The 23831-nt window shown below is 42.3% G+C and overlaps 1 protein-coding gene and 1 long non-coding RNA gene across 5 annotated transcripts in view; one reads left to right on the top strand and one right to left on the bottom strand.

Moving 5' to 3' along the window:
• The window catches only part of LOC142362304 (uncharacterized), a 32983-nt gene extending 16571 nt beyond the window's left edge, over positions 1 to 16412 (bottom strand). The window contains exon 1 of the long non-coding RNA XR_012764936.1: positions 16337 to 16412. This is a non-coding gene — a long non-coding RNA (uncharacterized LOC142362304). The remainder of the gene's footprint in view (positions 1 to 16336) is intronic.
• The window catches only part of CPED1 (cadherin like and PC-esterase domain containing 1), a 154480-nt gene that overhangs the window by 42022 nt on the left and 88627 nt on the right, over positions 1 to 23831 (top strand). For all 4 annotated transcript variants that reach the window (XR_012764935.1, XM_075429332.1, XM_075429331.1 and 1 more), the window contains exons 6-7: positions 7642 to 7798; positions 9284 to 9452. Coding sequence is in view for 3 of the 4 variants with exons in the window: in XM_075429332.1 (XP_075285447.1) it covers positions 7642 to 7798; positions 9284 to 9452 (326 nt within the window). In the remaining variant the exon portion in view is untranslated. The remainder of the gene's footprint in view (positions 1 to 7641; positions 7799 to 9283; positions 9453 to 23831) is intronic.

Genomic DNA, 23831 nt, shown 5'->3' on the forward strand with positions numbered 1-23831 from the left:
CCGCCCTGTGCCATGCATAGCTGTTTTCTCTACCCATCCAGATCACCAGTTCTTTTTACAGTAATACTTTTGCTGTATGCCTCCCTTCTAAGTTTTCTTTTATTAGTGTCATTAGTGCAGAGAATTTATGAGTGTCTACCAGCCTTGCATGCTCACTTGGTCACCTGTGGGGCTGGCCAAAATCATTAATCGCACAGAAGGTCTTGGGATAGGCACTGCCCAATGAAACTGGGTGGGACGGAGAGCCAAGGTAGTCCAGCTGTACTCCCACTATGTGATATGTTTACTGTCTCGTGCTAACCCCATGCCAGCTTTCCTCTGTCCCTGCCTAGCATATCTGCTCTGCCTGTCCTCAGCATCCCTGGGTTACTCTGGCATCAGCGGAAATGTTGATGAGGTGAGAGGAGGAAGCAAGGCCCAATGGGGCCACCTATGTAAGAGAGAAATTTAGATTAAATTTGTTTTCTGTTGTAATAATTCAATATATCTGTGACAGGAGTATGCTTCTTTATAGGGGAATGCTTTTCTTTTGCCTGCTGGCCCTTACAAATATCTGCACACCGGCTGTGATCAGTTTTGTGCCTATTTCCTTTTTGCTATTAAAGTTGCTAGGAGCCTCAAGAATGGCCAATAAAATCATCTTCTGATTCTTTTGAGTTCACTTGATTGTAAACTGCATGGGGCAGGATTCTCTTTGTTTTACTACAGGGTCAGATCTCAGCTAGGACAAAAACACACTTCTGTAATAACAACAAATATGAGGAGACTGAGTAGAAGTAAAGCAGCTAAATGAATTTAACTACATCGCCTATACTATTCTATATTCTACCCTGTTACTAGCTCGGAATTGTAGCTGTGGCTCTAGTCATGTAATGGTCGATGAGCTTTTTAACTGAGTTGCTTTTTCCAGAGTCCTAGAGCTTATTTATAAGTTGAAGTTCTAGTATGAAAGGTGCACAAAGAAGCAGCAGCCCTTCCGGAAAATACTTTTAAAAATCTCTCTATCTTTTAGCTGTGAAGATGCTTTAGGAATGAAGAAGCAAGCACTGTATTTAATAAATACTGTTTTCAATGCACCTTCCAAACTAGAGAAGCAAAAAACATATTAAATGTTTAATCTAAACTGAAGCAGTGTTTGCTGAGGTTTTTATATAAGAGCGAAAATAAACACCACATATATTTCAAAATGATGTGCTATCATACTTTTGTCTTTTTAACCTGAAACTTTACAGGTGTTTTTTAGCATGAATTTCAGTGCATTCCAACCCACAGTTTAAATTCCTTTCCCTCTAGATCTGCTTTACTATAAACTTTTTTTATATTAAATCTATTTTAGGTAGTTTAAATTTCCAGAAATGACTAGTAGTTTGAAATTTCTCCATTCTAAATATTCAGAATGGGTTGCTCTGAGATTAACTGTATTACGGAGGGAGGGATCATTTCATTTTTTTAATATGAAAACCTTTTAAGGATAGCTCGATCAATAGTAGTGGGTGGGATATTGAACCTGCAGTGATGCTCACATTGGAAATGAAGCTTATAACACGTGTCAAAACTATCACAGGAGTGTTAAATATCAAGCAAGAAACCAAATTCCTGTGAAATCAATGGAAATCTTCCCAGAGGAAGATCACTAGAGGCTGGGATTGCCCCTAGTCTTCCCAGCTTCCTTCAAATACTCAGCATCTGCTTTGAGAGCTTCACAGCTACCCTTTTCTAAATGCATAGGTTGTAAAACTGGGTGTTAAAGGTTCTCTCTTTAGTAACCTCAAGGCATAATATGTAAGCCATAGGAGAGTACTAATCTTTGTTTCAGAGTCTTTTCATCCAGTAGGTCAAATGGATCACAGAGGCAATTAAATGGAATAGGTCTGCTTTCTATGACAAGCCTGCAATAACCTCAAGGCATGTAGTGGCAGTAGTTCCACAGAAATCATCCATCCTCCAAAATCAACACTGAAAAATAAAAAACTAAAAAATAAATTCCCTTTTAATGCTCATTACTTTCATGATTATGCAGCTTAGAGCAGGTTGCTATACATGACTGAGCAAAGGGTACGGGATAGTAAGCTTTATTTTGATCAAAATCCACTTGTCTTGGAGGTGCTCAGAAGTCTGCCTAAGATTTTACGAATGCTGTTTAAGCATCTCCTGATGTGAAGCAAACTTTGTAGCTGTTTAACACACCTTTTCAACCTACAAAGTCTGGAAACTGCCCAGCTGTAAATACTAGAAGAGCACCTGGTTGTAGTAATGCAGCTTTTCTGGTCTGTACCAGAAAAAAGCTCTCTGTGCTCCAGTAACACACACCAGTCAGGCAGATGGATGATCCCAGCACAGGATGCAGTAGGAAGTTCTTCTAACTCACTGAAATGCCCTGTCAGGGAGCAAATCTGCGAGGCTGGCAGAGAGGACCTGTTGCCAGTCCTTCCTGAATATCATGCTGTAGAAACTGCTGCGAAATGATGTGAGGTGACTATCATTCTCTTTTTTTTCCTGTGTTTGATAATTCAGGCTCCTCCTAGAGACAGACTACCGCTATGAAAATCTAGAAAGAAGTTCAGAAGGCTTCTATGTAGATGGAGAGTCTTCTGTATACTTTCAGGATTACTGTACATTCATGTTCTAAATTGATGTTTTTCCTGCTAAAATGAAAAGCAATTGGACGAGGATCCTGCAAGTACAAATGTGCTGAGCTTACAATGTCCTTTATGAAAGAAATGAACAGTGTGTTGGGCTCAGAACAAAGCCCAGCACCTTAGCTGCGTTTCATCCCATCTCTAGTTTTGTGCTTCATTAAACAACCAGGAGCTCCCGAGGTGACTCAATCGCTCTTGAAACATTTCTAACAGGTCCAACAGTTGACAGACACTTTAGAAACAAAATGACCTTTTTCTCGCAGATAATGTTCTTAATTTTTCCTTGCTCCATGTTTGAAGTTTGTAAAATATAGGCTATATGATCTTGAACAAAGTAAAAACATTTAACAAACAAAACCATACCATAACCCTCCTTGTAACATCAAAGGAGGATATAAAAGGAAGGATAAAGAAGAGGGCACATTCTCACTCATCTTCTGTTTCCCTTTCTTTCAGCTGAGTGTTACTCAATTTAACAAGTAGAGTCTTCTCCTGCTGAATTTGTTACCATTGCAGATCACCAGATGTTCATGTTAACCTAAATGTTCCATTTACCACCAGTCCACATGGCCATGTCCACACTGACCTGGCTCTGCTCCAGGAAGTCTTAATTTGTCCAAATGTACTTCTAGCTATTGGTAAACCTTTTGCTCAGCCACACGTTGTAACTCTTAAATCAGCTATTTATTGTGTAAGCGTTGACTCTCATGTTACACTTCAGAACTCTGAGTCAAAGACAAGTAAATAACTTGGGAACCAGAGATGGAGAGAGAGGGAGCATAAAATACTTGAAAGGCTTCATTAGAAGTCAGTGTAGCTGCTTCATTAGGTATCAGCTGTCGCTGTCAACTGGCCTGTTTGATTCTGTGGTACTTTGAGAGACTGCAGTTGACAGAACAGTATCTACCATTAGTGCATGTGACAAAGAGGGACTTAATTTTTTTGATCTAGAGGTGTTGACTTGCTTTGGTGGATCCTATATCTGCCTTTCACACGTGCACCCCAGCTGTTCCTATGTCTCAGATCTATGTTTTACCTGTTGCTGTGGTTAGAGGGCTAGTGTATGAATTCAGCCGAGAACTTGTAGGGGCTTCCTTACCCATCAAAATGGCACCGTGGAGAACATCGGAGGCAGAGGTGAAATGGCACTGTTTGTTGGTGTTTTCAGTGGTACCATTTCAGCGATGCCAGCACAAGAAATCTACAAGCCAGAATTTCAAGGAAGTCAAGTATTTTTTTTAAGTGAAAGCAAGTATTCAGTCTTAGGTCCTTTGTTTTACACTGGATCGTCACAAATGGCAGCAGCAAAAGGTACTTGTGGCAAAGCCAGCAGCTGCTCCTCAGGAAAAACAGCGGTTTGTATAGCTTTTCGCTTACTGCATGGCCGCTTTAAAAGGGAAAATGTTCTTTTCTAGTTTACATATTTTTTTTTATTTTGATCTTTTGAGTCTGCTACAAAATTTACTGATATTAAGATTTGGATTTTTGAAAGAGGGGATGTAATCTGGACATGATGCTAGGATGCTGAGACTTTTTCTAAGTTGGCTTCCCAAGCTGCCTGACACATATCAACAGCTGAGCCTGCCTCACCTCTTCTATTCTAAAATGTTGATGTTATTTATGTACTTCAAAAGGACTGGTTAATTAACAACAGCTTGTAGAGTGATTTCAAGATGGAAAAACATTGCAATTACTGCAAACAGTAAAGACACTGCAGGCTAATTTTCATTGATGATAATGTTGATTAACAAATTTACAGCTTTAATAAACACTGTTACTGCTTTTGAGTGCAAGAGCAGGTGAAGAGTTGCCATGAGAACCGATGCAGCTGAATGCGCTGCGGTTCAGCTCTACTGACGTCTCTTTATTATTATGATAATTGTATTCATTGATTACTAGGAGTAGATTTACCAAAGTGAGGGACTGTCACTCCCTGTTAACTCTGCCTGGTGGTGTACATGCTGTGTGTCATCTCAAAGGAGCAAGCACTTTGTGGCAGTCTTGCTCTCCCTTCTCCTTCTTCCAGCCGCCTTGCCATGGGCTCTTTCCCACGTGGAGGCTAACACAAAACCAACAGCGGTGTGTAAGGCACCACGCAAAGAGGATGCTCGGTAGCGTGTATGAGCATTGCCCCTTTTTAAGTTCTTGATGCTAAGCACCAACACACTAAATTTGTTCAACTTTCTTTTCTTTAAGAGGTGGCAGGTTTCCATTTTTTTTTTTATGTTGAGACATTTTGCAATGGTTTAGGGCAATACTAAGGATCTTATACCCGGTAGTCTGAGAATTTCAGAACACTTCTATTTTTCATCTGTCCCTACCGTTTATTTTTGTTGTTGTTATATCCAGCTCCAGTAAATGGTCCACTGATTAGTGACAAATGAATTAAGGTCAAAGTAATCTTTTCTGTTTCCCTACAACAGCTAACACTCATTTAAGATGGGTAAACATAGCTACGAACCTCATCTGATTCTTTTCAAACTCTGTCTTGTGAGTTAATACCATATTGGTTATTTGTTGCTTTAGCAACACAATCACAACCATATTTTAAACAGGAAAAGACACTCTACTTTCTCTTGAGTAATGAGCTGTACAGCCCTTCTCTGCTGCCCTGTTCTTATTTTCAGTGAGATACTTGCTTTCTTTTAAGTAAGAAAAATATGTTTTCTGCATTTCCCTTTTCTCAACATTATAGTCATTCTAACTAAAGAAGTTGCTGAAAAGTGCGTACCTTTGACATAGTTTGGCTTTCAGATGATCAGGTGAGAAGAGAAAAGCTGTGGTACTTGTCCTTTGCGTGGTTCTGTTACCGTTGTCATGAAGCTACGACCTAGTGTAAAAGCTGTATATGTTACAGGGAGCTTGGTTTGGAAGCACAGTTCTGCCTCCTTTCAGCTGTGTGCTGTAGCTATCAAGGTAGGACAACCTGTCTCTCTCTTATCTGCCCCCCTAGACAGCATTTGCAAGGGCGTAGCTTGGATTGCTCTCATGGATTTCAACAATATCTTGCTGTTTGATGATCTAGGACATAAGATTTGATCTCCAGAGTCTGACAGTGCTGTGCTATGCCTGAGGTATGTGCTACAGCACAAAGATACAGGGGCACAGGGCTTGGTCCCATAACTCTATAGATAGTTGTAACAGCAGAGGGCTGTGTCTTGCCTTTTTACCAGTGTAAGGATAAAATAGAAAATTATCTCTGAAGTCATCTGTGCACTGTTTAGGGCCTTTATGTGCTTTAATAATTCTGGTTTTGCCTGAGCACCAAAGCTGTATGATCAAATATTACACTCTGGGAATTATTTGCAGCTGCAAATAATTAGCTGGGTTTTCTTGCATAGTTGGTGAAAAAACAGACCCTTTCAGAGAGCAGTTCAGAACCTGTATTTCTCTTAGTGCTCCAGGGACTGGTCTCTCTCTCTCCATTGCCTAAAGACAAAGCCTAAGAATATTATTTGCTAATATAGGCACCTCAGTTAGGTAACTAAAACGATGCATAGGAGTAGTTGCAGTAGGACTGTTGCAAAATGCCATGGTAGAAAGCCATTGTCTCTTCACAGGCTGGAAATTGCCGTAGTGAAATGCCATCGCGTCTTTACAGGGCGGATGTGGAAAAAATAGCACTTGATTTATGCTCCCTGTGCATATTCAGAAGCCAGACTGCTAAGTAAATGACCCAATGGGAGTTTACTGGCTTATTCTTGTTATCTCTGCACAGCTGAGTAGGCAGAGAGTAGTGTGTTTTGTCTCTGTACCATCAGCAAACAGGTAGTCACTTACAAAGTCCAAATCAGTTATAGTGCGTAACACAACACAAAGATGACAATGATAATATAAACATGAGGTGCTATATTAATAAGGGCCTGGTTTTGGTTTGTAAAGCCTTTAATCCTGCTAAATGGTGCATGTAAGGCAAAGGATCAGATTAATTTTAGATCCCAGCTGAGCTTGGAAGGCTGAACTGAGCTGATCTGATGAACAGCTGATAAACATAGACAATCACAATGTCATTTTAACAGGATCTGTATGAAAATGAATAGTTCTTCTCCTTGAATGGCTGCTCACAGCTCATTGCCAGAAATGCAGCTTCAGTTTTATTTTTCATTTCATTCACCAAAGTGGAGAGTGCATGCATTAAGAGAGAAGATATACAAATAAATTCATGACATTAGCACGATGCAGTATGTCATTAAAAAGATAAGTAATAAGGTTTGGGAATAATGTGAACAGCTTGACTTTTCTCTGACTATTACTTAAGAACTTGAAATGTGAGGTGCATTTAGAGTTAATGAAAATCACCCTACAGAAAATAATGGCATAATGTAAGGGCTCTGTGCCTTTTTGTCAGCACAGTAAAAGCAGAAAAGACATACCACCCGTTGACTGATCCCACATCACAATATTTAGATTACTATTAATAGTCACATGCCTCAGTAATCTTGAGGACTCTAATACATCAGTCCTGCTCCCAGTGTGTTCGGTGGCAGAACTAAGCCTCCCACAGATTTCAATAACTACAAAATGTAGCCTTAAACAGTGAACCTAGAAACAAGGATATGTGTTTTTTTCTGACCTGTCTGTGTGATTACAGTGGCAAAGTCCCTCGGTCCTTGGTGAAATAAATTTCTTATCCCCAGTAATTGTAATATGGGCTACGTGAGAAACAAAGTTTTGGTATTCTGTATCTAGAAATAAAGGATTTCTGTTTAGAAGGAGCGGGAAGGGGATGCTTTTTGTATGCAGCACTCATGCACTCACCCTTAAAGTGGGAGTTGCAGTTAAGCCTCTGAGCCTGCAGGTGGAAGATGGTGCTTCGTGGGTGTGAAGCTCTCTTCCAAAGAGGATTATAGTCTCAGCGTTTGTTATTTTACATTTTTGGCTGACGCTCATAGCTCCTCTCCACCTATTGTGTGTTACGCATTTTATCCTTAACAGCAGATGCTGACCACTGCTTTCAATGCCTTACTGATTTTTTTTTGTCATCCCCTTGGAACTTTTTCAGACCTGCAGCTCCCAGTCGTCACCCTGGAGTGCTCCGGCCAGCCTGGGCTGTCAAGGGCCAGCGCCGCAAGCAACATGTCCCAGGGTGGCGAAAGCCCTGACCCGACACGTCCTGCCCATCTGCAGTACCAGAGGAGGCCGAGCACGGGCACACAGCTGTAAGCCGGTGATACCCCACCCTTGGGTACCGCGAACACTGCGCTGGGCTTTCCGTCTTTCCCGAGTCAGGGACGTGGAATGTAGCAAGGGAGGAAAGCGCGGCAGGTCGAGTGCTTGGGTGTACTGCATCTCTTACAGTTGCATAATGGTTGTTTCCGTACTAGCCAAGCTTGCATGCTTCGTGTGTGAACAGCTGAGTCTTTATGTTAAGCGCATTGAAACACCTGAACAGACAAATCCAGACCCAGAGACATCCCTGAATGTTTAGGTCTCATTGCAGCTGAGTTATTTCCTGCTCCCACCCCTGCCTTGCCCCTGCCGCAGACACACGTCCGTAGTCCTTTGCGCAGAGACTCTCCCTTAGGTGAAGAACTACTTGAGAAATGGCTGTCCAAGTGCTGTTCTCTGTGTTACAGTTTCTCACAAGTTTTATGCTCTGAGGCTCTACCATTCTGCAGAGGGGAGAAAAAGGTCTCTTTCAGATAGGTAATATTAGACTCCCTTAATAGGTAGCAAAATTGAGGTCTGGAAAGGCCACATATTGCCCAAGATTACACAGAAATGGTAGGAGAGCCCCGTGTCTTTTAACAATAATCAGTCTTAGAGAGCCATAATTTGTATAGTCATCTTCTCATTGCAGTTGCTATGAGGTAGATTGATACTCAGAGATTTTAACAAGCAGAATAATAACGACATCTGTAAATATGCCCAAGTATAGCTCAGATTACCCTGAGTAATAAGCTTTCAAATAGCGGATTGTTTTCCTTGGGTTTGGGTTTTTTCTGTCCTGTTTCTGTGGCTGATTCTGTTTGTGTGGACTATGGGAGTTGAAGGCCAGTATCTAGAAAACCATGTCACGTCCTAGACACAGTTAGCTTGCGTAATTATTTTATGTTTAGCTGATTTATTATGGGTTATTTCTAGGTGTCATAGTCACTCATAATACCTGGAATCATAGTTCGTGGCTTTCATTAGGGAAAGCATGCAGTACCACGTGTTGGTGCCTGTGTATAACATTGAAGAAAGCACTAACAATAGGGCAGTCTTTCTGTAGTTTGGGGTTTTTTTCCAAATTCACTACAAATCAGTGTTAAATCTGGGTGCCTCGACTGTGGACTTCGGGTATTTAAGCTGCTTGTATTTCTTTAACGTTTTTACCTTCACTCTGAACGTCCTGGGTTTGCAACAATTACAACATGCCCATAGTGCATTTACCTATACATACACTCAAACGCAACTCCTTCCTAACATAGTTACTTTCTATGTATGGAAATTCAGTTTTTAAAATGCTGAAAGTAATAAAAAGACTTGATACAAAGCTTTGTTCTAGCCTGCTTGGTTTCATCTACTATATTGTTTAACTCGGGGAAAAAAGGCAAATTTCCTATTTCCACTAATTTCACTATTTCACTATTTTCTTATAGTTCATTTTCCTGATATGCAAATGCACTTCATTAATGCTAGGTATTCTTAACACTTTCCAGGAATCAGGTATCAGCTTCACCAGACCGCAAGGACATCCTTAAAGCTCAAGACTTTTCTGTCATCATCAAAGTATATGTGCTTGTGACATCCTTAACACCTCTGCGGGCATTCATTCATTCAACCGCCACTGTCTGGCCTCCACCCAAGAAGAAGCACTTTTCCATAAAGGTAAAGCATTAGATTTCCTAATTTTTCCCTCTTTCAGGTGAAGTACAGGGACACTAAACCAGATAATATCTTTCTTCTCTTTTACCCCTTCTTTATTTGCACTCTCCAGCTGACATGTGAATATTCTCCTAATGTACAGCTTTCATTCCTCAGAATGAGGGAGGTTTGATTCACAAAGGAGGGAAGAATTTCCCTGTGCAGTGGGGTTTATGAAAAGCCAGTGGTTTGCTTGCTTCAGAGCCCATTTTTATCGGTGACATTTGACGGCAGTTGCAAGGTTTTCTCTACAGCACAGGAGTGGGGGTGCTGTCATGCAGTAACGTCTTTGCCTGGATATAGACAGTGTTGTAAAAAAGGAAAGTAAATATTTAAAATGCTTTGTTTGGATTTCTTTTTTTTTAGGTGCAGTAAAACAGAATTGAGGAGGGTCAGGACACTTCTAAAAAGGGAGAGGAAGTTTACCATGTAGAGGGTGGGCCTCCCATGGTGTCTAGGTTTTATGAAGCAGGCTGGTTCACATGTGCCTTAATTGGATTAGCTCTAGACATCTCCAAGTGCCTGGAGAGACCCCTCTCTCTCTGCACAACTAGTTTGCTCAGCAGTCCTATGGATTTCCAAACGTACCTTCCCACTCCTTTGTTCTTTCAGCAAGGAACTGTGCTTGCAGCATGGCAGCTCTTCATGAAGGAGCTACAGTTCTGCAGCTGCTCCTTCCATTTTGAAGGAATAAGGTCACAAAGTAGCAGTGATTTCTTGAGGTCACATTGATCAGCTCCTGCAGCAGCCATCTGAGGACGAGTGCATGTTGCCCATGTAGCCCTCTTGGGGTAGGAGCAGGTCTTGGCTTTGGATCAGTCTGAGTGCTGTGGTGTCGCTGTCAGGACTCTTGATGATGCCAGCCACTAGGTATGTTCTACAATTTTAGCTCTCTCAAAGTCAAGTGCCTCATCTAAGCTCATTATCTAATTCTAGGTATTGGAGAAACAGACACCTCCAGAGAACAAATAATATCTCATCCAATTTAGACACTGATTTTGGAATGAGTTTCCTGCCAAGTGTCTGTTTCCTTCCATGGGCTATGATGTTCTTAGAGAACATACCAAATTCTAGACTGCCAGAATTAGGTGAGATGAAGCCACTTCCCTTCTTTTCCTCCTTCAACGGCTACAGAAGCCCACGGAGATACATTATTTTGCCAACTATTTTCCTCTGTTTATATTTAGGAAGACTAATGGTCACTCACTTTCAAACCTTAGGGTTCAGTTTTGTTTTATGTTTATTAAAATAGCAGAATGTCCAGCAGCATCACTATCGCAGCTGAAGTAGGGACTACTTTAAAGGCTGGTAGTCATTAGTAATTGTGATATGACTCTGTAAAATAATTCTCACTGAGGGAAGACTGCTGAACGGGGTGCCAGCCACCATTTGCAGAGTACTTTGGCAGCTGAAAAAGCAATAAAAATAATAGATAGAAGCAGCAGCACATCTACATCTACAGTAGTTCCAATCTGATTATGGCTGCTGTAGTGTTATATCTTCCACAACTTTAGGCAGACTTGTCAAAATGGCAAGAAATAAACAAAAAACAGGCACCACAGAAAGCACATTTGTAGTGAAGCATAGAATGAAATGCAAATTAACCAAAAGATGCAAAGTGGGGTTGATAAGACTGTCTCTAAGCATAGACAGTGTGCCCTATAAAGAACCTGGGAGGAGTCAGGGAGTGTCCAGAAGTGAGACACCAGGAATTCATGGAGTGGCCTGAGAGCACTACTAGAAGAATTGTGGAGACGCTTCTGTGCTTGCTGCGGAGGCATCAGGCAGGAGATCATCAGTCAGAAAACAATACTTGGGAGAAGGTCTGAATTCAGTCGTTTATATCTGTTTGGATGAGATTACATGAAGTTTCTCATAAATGTCAGAGCTGTCACTTGTTGCCAGTGGGACATGCAACGCCAGCAGAATGATCTCCTCTCCCAGAGTAGCCAGTGGAGCTGCGCATATTTGTACCAGCCAAGGACCCTGGTCTAGCAAGCTCCTAAGCTTTCAGTTTCTGCCAAGTTTATTGTGTTGGAAGGAATATTGTTTGTTACTTTGTGAAGCTCTGACCTGTCAGTACTCAATAATGACAGAAAGGATCTTTAAGATCTGTTCTTCAGATGATTGACAGAGTACCCATCGGTGTCACTGGGGACTGAACATGCCTAAAGAGGAGACTTTGGTCTGGAAAAATTTGCTAGTGTTTGATGTGTTTTTCCCCAAAAGCAGCTGAATTAATTATATTTTTTTTTAAATGAACAAATGAGAATAATTTTAATCTGTTGCATTGCCATCATAGATGTGCTACTTTCAGTAGTGTTGCACAATAATTTAGAGACCTCTGCGGTGTATACAGGCCTTTGGTCAGCAAATTTTCTCATACCAGTATAATTAGACTATAATCGATGAGAAATTCATACACAATGGTGGTTAACTTGGTTGTAACTTTACTGTCACAAACTCAGTATATTAAGTTTAAAATTTGATTCCCTATGTACAACAACCCTTTATGGTTGCTAGAAGTAACCAGAATGTGGTATATATGAGGGAGAGATTTTTTAAAGACTGGAGATGGGGTACCACATGATATCAATCAAGAGAAATTGTGTAAAGAAAAAACAGGCATTTAATGAATTAAATAATACTGCATTCCCCCACTGCTTCTTTGTTAGTAAACTATTCTAAAAGGTTTTTACAACTCATTATTACTTCTCCTAATCATGGCAACAAGGCCTCAGAATGACTCCTGGAATAAGCATTGGCCAAATGGCAGTTCAGGAAGAGTTCAAGTGTTTTGCTCACCAGCTGCCAGGTTTTCTTGGGACTATATGTATTTTAGTACTGCAGTTCAGAAAGCCAAGGAAGGTAAATCCTGCACGAGCATGAGGACTTTTGTGTAGTCAAGGAGCGGCAAAAGTGTGACTCCTCGTTTGGACCCTGGTTGGGAAGATGCAGGAAATTCAGGGGAGAGAATGGCTTTCTGCCACACAAATGTTTTGATAGGAGACTTGTGTAATAGCCTTATTTCCTTGTGGAAATTTGGAAACGCCTTATCTAGACCATCTGTGCTTTGAAAAATTAATAAAAAAATAGAAGCTTTCTATTTTGCATATGGTACCAATTAAGGGATGGGTGTGTGTCAGTGTGTGCAATAATCCCCTTTGTGTTAATCACTATTATGCATGTGTATTGAGCAGAATACTGGCCCTTGAATAATTTTCTGTTTGATAGAAGCTGGTGTGTGAAACAGTCATTTATGATTAATTATCACAAGGTTTTACACACTGTGAAGTGCTTCCTTTGCACTGCCATTAACCTTTCCTAACCTGGTCCCAGTTCTTAATGAAGGGATGCATTTCTGTAGACATTCGTGGTGCTGCGTCCTGCATTAGCTAGGCAGGCTCTCCTGCGCTGTCGGCAGCTTTGCAGGGCCCCTGGTCTGGCTCACTGTCCCTTCGCTCATCCAGAACAGTCAGGTGCCTCCTGGACTTGAATTGCTTGACTGGTGTACTTGCACGACCCTTGATACCCTCAGCTGAAACTATCCTCTCCAGTGATTTTCCAGCTGTGCGGTGAAGTAAATATAATTTATTAAAGCAGTTTGCTGTTAAGCTTGCTGTGATGTAAGTCACTGTAACCATCACTGAAATTCTCTCTCTGTGTATTAAACATTTGTAAACTTGACTAAAGAGAAACATTTTTTAATACATAACATATATGCAAATAAAACTGGACCCTTAACTACCCAGGAAATATATCTTTTCATATGACGCGAAGGTCTGGCTTAGAGCCCAACACTGTGAAAATTAGGTTTCAGTATTGCCCTCAAGTGGCCAGTTTTGATACTACTTCAATAATAGCCAGAGATATTTGATGTGAAAATAGAATGCAAACATACATGCAGATAAAGAGCAAAATGCTTAGAAACAGCAGAAAGGCTCAGAATTTTTTACCTCTGTTTTATTTTTGAATTCCATATTCTTGCCCTGTCACTTAGCAGGAGTAAATACAAAAGAAAATTATCAACTAATAATCAATTGGATTGCAGGGCTATTTGGGAAAAAAATTGAATTTGTTCATTAGGTTCTGTAAGGACTTAACACGTACGTTTCACTGGTCTTGCAAGTAGCCTATGTAGAGAATCAAATGCTTGAATACTCCCTTTCCTGGAAGACTGAGCATAACATAAATGCCATCTCTGTTCTCTGTCCTCATATCCTATCATTTCTCTTTTCACTGATATAAAAATGAAAGTCTGTCTAGACTGGGAGAGATCAAAGACATGCTTAGTCTGACATTCTGCTTCTGGTGACAATCAGACAAGAAAGCATCATGAAACTGTGCAACAGGACATGCACAAAGTGGTACTTGTCCTTGGGCAAACTATAGCTATTTCTGGTAACCTGCAAGGTAATACACACAAAATTGGAAGCAGGATATATGTGTCTATGTTTAATAAACTCCAGTGGACTTTTATCCTGTGCAATTCTCTACTAGATTTTTTTAATCTATTTATGCTTTTTGTCTTCCCAACATCTTGCAGCAATGAGACTCTACAGATTATTTATGTGTTTCCTGAGAAAGAATATTTATTTGCTTTAAAACTTCTACCTGATCACTTAATTTCATATTGCTAATTCTCATCTTAAGAGAAAGAATGAGTAACCCTTCCTTCTTTACCTTCTTCATGTCTGTGCCAATCTGTCATGCAGTGCACACATAAAGCAAAAATTCTTCCTGGAGTTCTTTTCTACTCTTCTCCTTATGAACATCCCAGTTTAGCTAGTAAGAGGTCTAGACTGAGTATTCGTTATAACGTGGATATGTCATAAGTAAGCCTCCACACTGTTACCCAGGCCCTTATCTCTCTGCTTTTCTCCCAGACCACAGATCCTCTCACCCTGGCTGTTCAATCCAGGCAGCTCTGTAAACATGCCACTCTGTGGCTCCCAGCTTTCCCAGACCAACCTCCCATTATCCTGACTCTTATTCTCATCTTCCCCTTTTTACTTTCCAGCTTTGCTTAGTCAAGCTGATCCCCTTCTGCTTCTTACAGAGAGCTGGGAAATGCTGTTAGTAAATCACTTTTACTTTTCCATTAAGAAGTCAAAGCTGGGTTGGGAAACCATTCTTAGTTCAGTCTCAGTCAAAGGACCTGATTTAGTGGTTGCTGAAACTAGTGAGTGGATTTTTGTCTTTGAACTTTTAGTCTTAAGAGCAAGGATCTTTAGAGGGAACCTTTCTCAGATGGCCTTCTCTCTTCCATGTAAACAGTTATAACAATGTTGAGTGACAAGAGGATTTTTTTTGTCATGAGCTACTAAATAACTTCTTAAAAAATCTGATGTAAAGTAAAAAAAATACATAAGTGGGAAATTTACTGTATAAAATAGCTGAATAATACCATGGCTTCCCCCTTCATCAAGTGCCATGTTAGAGCTGCAGAGAAATGGCACATCATAACAGTAAATCAGGGGTGAAATAAACAGACCTACCTAAAGCTAACACTATAAACTTATGATAAATTACTGCTCTGGTTTCTTTGTGATGTATAGTGGAACCATTGTTTTTATTACGGATACATTCTCCTCCCATTACAAGTCTTACGACTTTTTCTATATACTGTGATCTGTGGAGAGGTCTCCCTGTGCTAGCCGGCAATGCAGGAAATGGCTTCATTGCAAAATGTGGTTTTTCTGTCCTTCTAGGTGGAATCAGTCTGTATTCTTGCAGACATCTTAGATATTTATATACCTCCACACATATAGTCATAGTGATTCTTGTTTATATGTGAACGAGTATTTTTGTATCTATGAGTGACTACTTACACCCCAAAGTATTTGGACCTTATGAAGAAATTTCACCAAATATAGATCCAGCAAGAAGAATGAATGTACAAAAATAAAATGAGGGTACAGAGCCTATACTGAAATTTATCAGAGATTTATTGAATTGATTCAAGTGAAAACACCCTCAGCTGTTTTCAAGGAGAGGCAATTATTTTGACTCTTTTGAGACTCTGCAGATCCAATTGATCAGAAAGAGTGCAACAGCTCTGATGCATCGCAGAACAATCTGGAGGGGACACCCTTTGTTACTTCAAAAAGCGTGATTTCTTGAAACCAAAGGTTACGCTTTTGTTCCTCAGACATAAATCTTGCTTTCAGATATGATCCTGATAACTTTGTCTGCCATCTATCTTTGAATGCTACAACTAGGAACCAGCAATGTCTGTAGAGTATGATGCCCCAAATCCCCAGATGTAAACCTCAAAATTACACTGAATTAGTCAGTAGTCCCAACGGCCTTTTACCTTCTGTCTCCTCGCCTCTTGGTTAAGTTCAGAGCTCAACTACACCTCCAACAGTGAGATACTGTTGCAAGAAAAAAATCGATGAGTCCATATTGTTTAACCACAGCCAGGATAGAAGTGGCTAATTGATGATATGTAATTAACTGGCAACCGGCAATAATACACTCACTATCAATTTCAGCAACAGAACAGGTAAATCATGATACCAGGTGCTTAGAAAATGTTAATAAACCTTGCAAATTTCTAAAAATACTTCTATGAATACCTCTGAAGCTCTAGTCACGCCCACCCACTCAATCACGTTTACCCAGAGCCTCTCTCGCAGGCAGCACGGGTTGCAAACGCAGCCCCACTCTCCCGGGATGCAGCTTCCCTTCCCGCATGCAGCTCTGCTTGGAGAAGCGGGGGCTCCAGCTCTGCATGTGCCCGCTTCATGTCTAGCCATGCAGGACCCGTGCCCATCCTTATGCCCTTGTATTCCCTGCAGTGTAGAGAGAAGCTGTGGTGTCAGCAGGCTGACTTCTGGCAGTACCTGACCAGGTGTTGACTGCTGCTGTTTCCACTCCAATATCTCTCCCCCCGCTGCAAATTTTCATGTTGCTTTTACATTATTTCCCAAGCTGACTCCTTCCTTGTTTCAAAAGTCACTCTGTAATTTCCTGGTTACTGTTTAACCTCGCTGATGGTCGCCTTGCTCTTTACCACAGTAAGTTTGGGTCAAACATCCTCCCGGACAGTTCTGTAAATTCCAGGCACACGGATTTTGCTGTCCGTGGGTGGGCTGTGTGAGCAGTGTATCTCGTAGCTGTCTCCAGTGTCTCCTTTAGATTCCCTCTACAGTCGCTGGAGGAACAAAGCAGTTTTAGATTGCAATTAATGTCACGGTTTTGAGGCGTCTACCTTAGGATGGCATAAATCATGCTCTTCAAGCGCCTGTGTTCCGCAGTGAGGCATAAAATGAACCTAGACATCTAGCTCGTACAGAGACATAGGCCACATAGTCTGTCTGGTGGAATTCCTCTACAGATTTTGACACTTGAGGGAATTGTGTTCAGGTGAGCTGTGTCTCTGAACACCTATTACAGTCAACAGAAAGCTAATAAATGCAGCGAGGACAGGCATTTTAAGTTGCCTTTTTTTGCTGTTCCTAAAGTTAATCAAGGAAAATCTCTCTTGTCTCATCAGGGGGGAAGATGGTGCTAGGACTGAGCTAGAAGGCAACCCCAGAGGGGTGGCTACAGGATGTTTTCATTACAGCAAAATTAATTTACGTCCTCTGTGGAGGGTTGGTATACAACGCCAAATGCACACAGTGTCTGGCTGTGTCTGATGCTCAACAGACTCTGAAAGGGCCCCTTAAAACAGGGGGTGGAAGTAGAAGGGGCTGGGAGATAGCTGTCTAAATGAATTTATACCCTTTTGCGGGGAAATTCTCAGCTGACCATTCAGTTAGGTGCCCCAGGCTGCCCCAGCTTCTCTTCTAAGAGATTCATTTGCAGAAAAATTGGCAGAGGAAAATCCTCTCAAGGGAATTACATCAGTCACCGTAGCATCCAGCCCTGCGGATGGCACATACCCTTCCACTCTCCTTGTGTGTCCATGAATCTGTGCATGAATCTTGCAAACTGGAATTTTTTTGTCAATTAAATTGCATTTTTTCAGTGTGTCAGGAGTTTAACTGACAGTTTAGTGTATTTTTGAGGAGCCGGAGGGATCCATGTCACTGAGATCATAAACCTTATTTTAACGGCTGCAGATTTTAAAAAGACGATGTCAAAGGAGGTGGAGGAAAAGCATTGTGAAATTAATTTGAGTTGTCTTTTTTTTTTCCAGTAGCTTATCCTAAAGCAACAGTAGTTATAAGTGAGCAAAAGTCAATGAGTTAAAATTAATCTTAAGAATATTTCTAGTTCATGCTGCCTTTAGAGAAAATGTGTGCATGATCCATGTAATTTGACTGCATTTACACACTTTCTGAAAGGCATCACAGAAGTATGTGGAGCACACCTTCAGCTGTATGCATCCAGCATGTGAATGAATGTCTTCAAGCTTCTGAGAAGAACTGCAATTCTGTACACAATGGTGTCATTATACAAAATATTTTTGCATGTCTGCATCAAGTTTTACAGCCTACTAAAATTTAATCCCTATTCCTCTGCTTAAGAATTTGCCAGCCAGAGGTCAGCTTTCTCCCAGACTAAATTCCTGTGATTGTCACCAGTTTTTCACATTCTGTCTTCGTTTTTACTATTCTTTGCTGCTTTTAACCATGCTCAACCAATAATGAGATTTAATCTTGCTGGACAGGTAGTCTGTTTCCTTTGAAGGTAGGAAAACACGCATCTGTGGTGATCATCTGAAGTAACCTTCAACTCAGTGACTTTAATATTTTGCAGTTGAACACAGATACTTAGAGATCGTTGCAGGGCATACTCAGAAGAACCTGGAGTTGCCACATGTTTTTTCACTTTATCATTCCTAATCCATATACTCGACATTTTCCCTACCAGTTGCTGAGGATGCTGTAGAATCTGTAGGAGTCAAACCTAGCCTGAACTGGTTTAATAGTTTTTTTTCTTGAACTGGAATTTAACCTGAAGTATTTGTCTCTTGTCTCTATTGATCCTGAAACAGACTGACTAAATATTTATCTTCAGTCATTGGCTTAGAACAAACATCGTCTGAAAACCTGATATCCCCTAATGAGGACCAGTGAGCACTGTTTCTTTTCTAGTCTGGCTAAGAAGGGCTGTAACTAAAATGCAGTTCTGTGGAGAAGCCAGTTTTATTTTAGTGCCTGTTGTGTTGGGAACAGTTTGCTGTTACAGCCCACAGCATGCTGTGAGTGCAAACAGGGTAAACCAGCCTGTCTTTCATCAATTCTGACTAGAAACACGTGCATTGTGTATCCTTTGTGTTGAGGTGATTAGGGACTGGTTTGCGCTGAGGAGCAAACAAGCCAATGGGGCTTTTTCTGTCCTGCTTTCCCTTCCTTCCAATAATCCTGACCTCTCCTTGGAAAATTCTGTAACTCCTTATCTTCCCTGTGCAGCAAGACAACACAACTTCTCACTTAGGCCCTCAATACCCACTGCAGATTTAGGAAATGAGAGAAATGGTGCAAGCCAATGTAGCAGGAATGTGAGTGAAGTACAGGATTTAGCAGAGATGCTGGAAATAGTTGTCAAAGTCAGCTGAAGAACCACCGGGTAGTCCCACCTTAGTGAGATGAGTGTTCATTTTAAATTTTTTATTTTGCATGAAGAATTGAGTTAACTGATTTGGGCCTAAATAAGGAACTGAAATGGAACAAATTCACTCAGAGATAAATATAAATCAGAAATGGTTTGAAAAATGTGCAGCTTCTTGTTCTTAATCTCTGTACTACTCCGAGGGAGAAACACAGCGTTGGTGATCTTAGACTTTGGGAAGCACTGACTCCCTTTCAGCCTGTTGTGGCAATGAAACAGAGTGTGATTTGAGGATTTGCATAATCTCTTTCTAAATAGCAGCTCCGGAGCTCTTATCCTCTTGAGACTCATGGAATTGCAGTACACAAGGAAAACTTTCTACAACATAAAAATACAGTGTGATGTAATTCAAGATTTCAACATGATGCGAACATCCAAAGAGCAGAGTTGTGGCTATGTGTGCAACCATTACTTTGCAATTTCTTGGCAGTCAGAGGTTTAATTTTGTAACTTTAGTCATACATACAGTTGTCATTTTTTTTCCTACTGGCATTTCAAATAGCTTTATCAGAAACAGGAGAAAGAGTCCCAGGCACTGCACACCTTCCACCCAGATCTGTGCGTGGGACACATTTCTTTTAGTCAACAAAGCTTGGGAAGGGAACCACTTGTTAGAATAAAACCAGAGTTGACAAGAACAGGAAGACAAGCAAACCGGCTTCCTACCCACCAATTATTTACCAGCACAGCAGAATGAAGCTACTGGAATTGAAGAGCAAAAAGAAAAGGGGGATCAGCTGCATACTCAAGTATTTCCCACAGCTGGCTGCAGGCAATGAAACAGGGGTTTTTTTAAAGGAAAGTGGAAAATGCTTACTACATTTAACTGCAATATGCTGCCTGAAGAAACTGAAAGCCATTCATCCATGCCAATGCAGAACAGCGTGTTTGGCAGTATGCGTGCTCACAGGGGGAGGCTCCAACACCGTCTAGAAAATTCTGTGGACTAGAGTGCACAGAAGTATATTGTAAGGACATCTGGTTCCAGCACAGTGAATGAATTATAACGCGTCACCAGTGACTAGCGGTGTACCCCAGGGGTCACTGCTGGGTCAATTGCTGCTTACCATCTTCATTAAATGTCTGGGTGATGGGACAGTGTAACCTCTAGTGACACAAAACCAGGAGGAGTCGATGATACACTAGAGGGTTGTTCTGCCATCCAGAGGGACATTGACAGGCTGGAGAAATGGGCTGACTGGAACCTCATGCAGTTCAACAAGAGGCAGTGCAATGTCCTGCACCTGGGGAGGTACAATCACATGTGACAGTACATGCTGAGGACTGACCAGTTGGAAAGCAGCTTTGCAGAAAAGGACCTGGGCGTCCTGATGGACATCAGGTTGACCATGAGCCAGCAATCTGCCCTTGTGATAAAGAAGGCAAATAGTCCCCTGGGCTGCATTAGGAGGAGTGTTGTCAGCAGGTTGAGGGAGGTGATAATTCCACTCTATTCAGCACTGGTAAGGCCACATCTGGAGTGCTGTGTCAAGTGCTGGACTCCCAGGTTCAAGAGGGATGTGGACCTACTGGATAGAGTCCAACGAAAGGCCACTAAAATAATTAACAGACTGGAACAGCGCACATATGAGGAAAGGTTGATGTAGTTGGACTGTTTGGCCTAGAGAAGAGAAGGCTCAGGGCGATCTCATCAATGTTTAAAAATATCTGAATGGGGGCTGTAAAGAAGATAGAGCCAGGTTCTTTTCAGTGGTGCCCAGTGACAGGACAACAGGCAATGGGCACAAACTGAAAAACAGAAGGTTCTGTCTCAACATCAGGAAACACTTTTTCGCTGTGAGGGTGACTGAGCACTGGCACAGGTTGCCCAGGAGGGTTGTGGAGTCTCCGTCCTCGGAAACATTCAAAAGCTTTTTGGATATAGTCCTGTGTAACTGGCCCTAGGTAGCCTTGTCTGAGCAGGGGTTTGGACGAGATGACCTCCAGAGGTCCCTGCCAAAATCAACCATTCTGCAGTTCTGTGATTCTATGATCAAAATACCACATTAAGCCCTGTTATGGGCTTCTGCTAAAGGCCAAACTTTGTTAAGCCATCTGCAATGAATACTTGATCAAAGAAATTTAGCAAAGGAGGCAGGAGACCTGCATGGTTAAACAAGGAGCTTCTAGCGGAGATCACGCAGAAGAGAAAGGTCCATGGAATGTGGAAAGAGGGACAGGCCACTTGGGAAGAGTACAGAAACATGGTGAGAGCATGCAGGGATGCGACGAGGAAGGCCAAGGCTCACCTGGAATTGAAGCTGGCAAGGGATGTCAAAAACAACAAGAAGGGCTTCTTCAACTACATCAGCAGCAAAAGGAAGGCTAGGGACAACGTGGGGCCGCTGCTGAATGAGGCGGGTGTCCTGGTGACGGAGGATGCGGAGAAGGCAGAGCTAATGAATGCCTTCTTTGCTTCAGTCTTCAGTGCTAAGACTGGCCCTCAGGAATCCCAGGCCCTGGAGGTAAGAGAAGAAGCCTACAAAGAGGACGACTTTCCCTTGGTCGAGGAGGACTGTGTGAGGGATCGCTTAAGCAATCTGGATGTCCACAAATCCATGGGCCCCGATGGAATGCACCCACGAGTGCTAAGGGAGCTGGCGGATGTCATTGCTGAGCCACTCTCCATCATCTTTGAGAGGTCCTGGAGGACAGGAGAGGTGCCCGAGGACTGGAGAAAGGCCAATGTCACTCCAATCTTCAAAAAGGGCAAGAAGGAGGACCCAGGGAACTACAGGCCGGTCAGCCTCACCTCCATCCCGGGAAAGGTGATGGAGCAGCTTATCCTGGAGGCCATCATGAAGCAAGTGGAAGAAAAGAAGGTTATCGGGAGTAGTCAGCATGGATTCACCAAGGGGAAATCATGCCTGACCAATCTGATAGCTTTCTACGATGACATGACTGGCTGGGTAGACGAAGGGAGAGCCGTGGATGTTATCTACCTTGACTTCAGCAAGGCTTTCGACACAGTCTCCCATGATATCCTCCTAGGGAAGTTGAGGAAGTGTGGGCTGGATGAGTGGTCGGTGAAGTGGATAGAGAACTGGCTGAATGGCAGAACTCAGAGGGTTGTCATCAGCGGCGCTGAGTCTAGTTGGAGGCTGGTGACAAGTGGTGTCCCCCAGGGGTCAGTACTGGGCCCAGTCTTGTTTAACTTCTTCATCAACGACCTGGATGAAGAGTTAGAATGTACCCTCAGCAAGTTTGCTGACGACACCAAACTGGGAGGTGTGGTAGATACACCAGAAGGCTGTGCTGCCATTCAGCGTGACCTGGATAGGCTGGAAAGCTGGGCAGAGAGGAACCTGATGAGGTTCAACAAAGGCAAATGCAGGGTCCTGCACCTGGGGAGGAACAACCCCATGCACCAGTACAGGCTTGGTGTGGATCTGCTGGAGAGCAGCTCTGTGGAGGGGGACCTGGGTGTCCTAGTGGACGACAGGTTAACCATGAGCCAGCAGTGTGCCCTGGCTGCCAAGAAAGCCAATGGGATCCTGGGGTGCATCAAGAAGAGTGTGGCCAGCAGGACGAGGGAGGTTCTCCTTCCCCTCTACACTGCCCTGGTGAGGCCTCATCTGGAGTACTGTGTCCAGTTCTGGGCTCCCCAGTTCAAGAAAGATGAAGAGCTACTGGAGAGAGTCCAGCAGAGGGCTACAAGGATGGTGAGGGGACTGGAGCATCTCCCCTGCGAGGAGAGGTTGAGGGAACTGGGCTTGTTCAGCCTGAAGAAGAGAAGGCTGCGAGGGGACCTTATAAATGCCTACAAATATCTGAAGGGTGGGTGTCAGAGGATGGGGCCAAGCTCTTTTCAGTGGTGCCCAGTGACAGGACAAGGGGCAATGGGCACAAACTGAAGCACAGGAAGTTCCGTCTGAACATGAGGAAGAACTTCTTCCCTCTGAGTGTGACGGAGCACTGGAACAGGCTGCCCAGGGAGGTTGTGGAGTCTCCTTCTCTGGAGATATTCAAGACCCGCCTGGACAAGATCCTGTGCAGCCTACTGTAGGTGACCCTGCTTCGGCAGGGGGGTTGGATTAGATGACCCACAGAGGTCCCTTCCAACCCCTACTATTCTGTGATTCTGTGATCATGACTGTAGTCAAAGGCAGCTAGAGAGATGCCAACCACATCAGTACCCAGTGAAGTTGTCTACAGAAGCCTGTATGCTCCGGTCATCTTACTCTAGTGGGTCATGTAGCATAGGTGATAATAGAAAATATATAATTGCATTTCTAAGTCAATCTAGTACAGAAATTCCTTGAAACAATCAGATTTCTTTTCTTTTCTGAGTATCAATAAAAAACGTTCTGAGTATACTTTTTGTGCTTTATCTCTGAAGACAGTACTTTTATGCTGTATATAGTACTACTAAATTACCTAGTAGTTTTACACAGTTTAGACATTAATTGGATTCTATGCATTGTGATAATGTGGTTCAAGGCAACCCTTTTCTTAGCACAAAGGACTTCGGTGCAACAAAACCTGCCTGTGTCCCACTCTTCTTTGAGGCTCTGTGTTGCTCCAGTTCTGTTTTGCTGAATCACTGTCTGAAGTGATGAGACAGGTGAATTCTCATGAGTGATGAAAGAAACCAAGAGGACAGTGTTATGCAGGCCAGAGAATATGCCACTGGGAGGATTCTCGAGTTTAAAATCCTCAGGATGTGCAAGAGTCCAGTCAAAACACAGGCTGCGGTGGCTGATCATTTTTTCAACATCTCGCTTCTATATTCTGTTTAAAGCTTATTAACCTGGGGTAAGAATAAGTAGTCAAGGA

Source organism: Opisthocomus hoazin, chromosome 8, assembly GCF_030867145.1.
Source record: "Opisthocomus hoazin isolate bOpiHoa1 chromosome 8, bOpiHoa1.hap1, whole genome shotgun sequence".
NCBI classification, from domain to species: Eukaryota; Metazoa; Chordata; class Aves; order Opisthocomiformes; family Opisthocomidae; genus Opisthocomus; species Opisthocomus hoazin.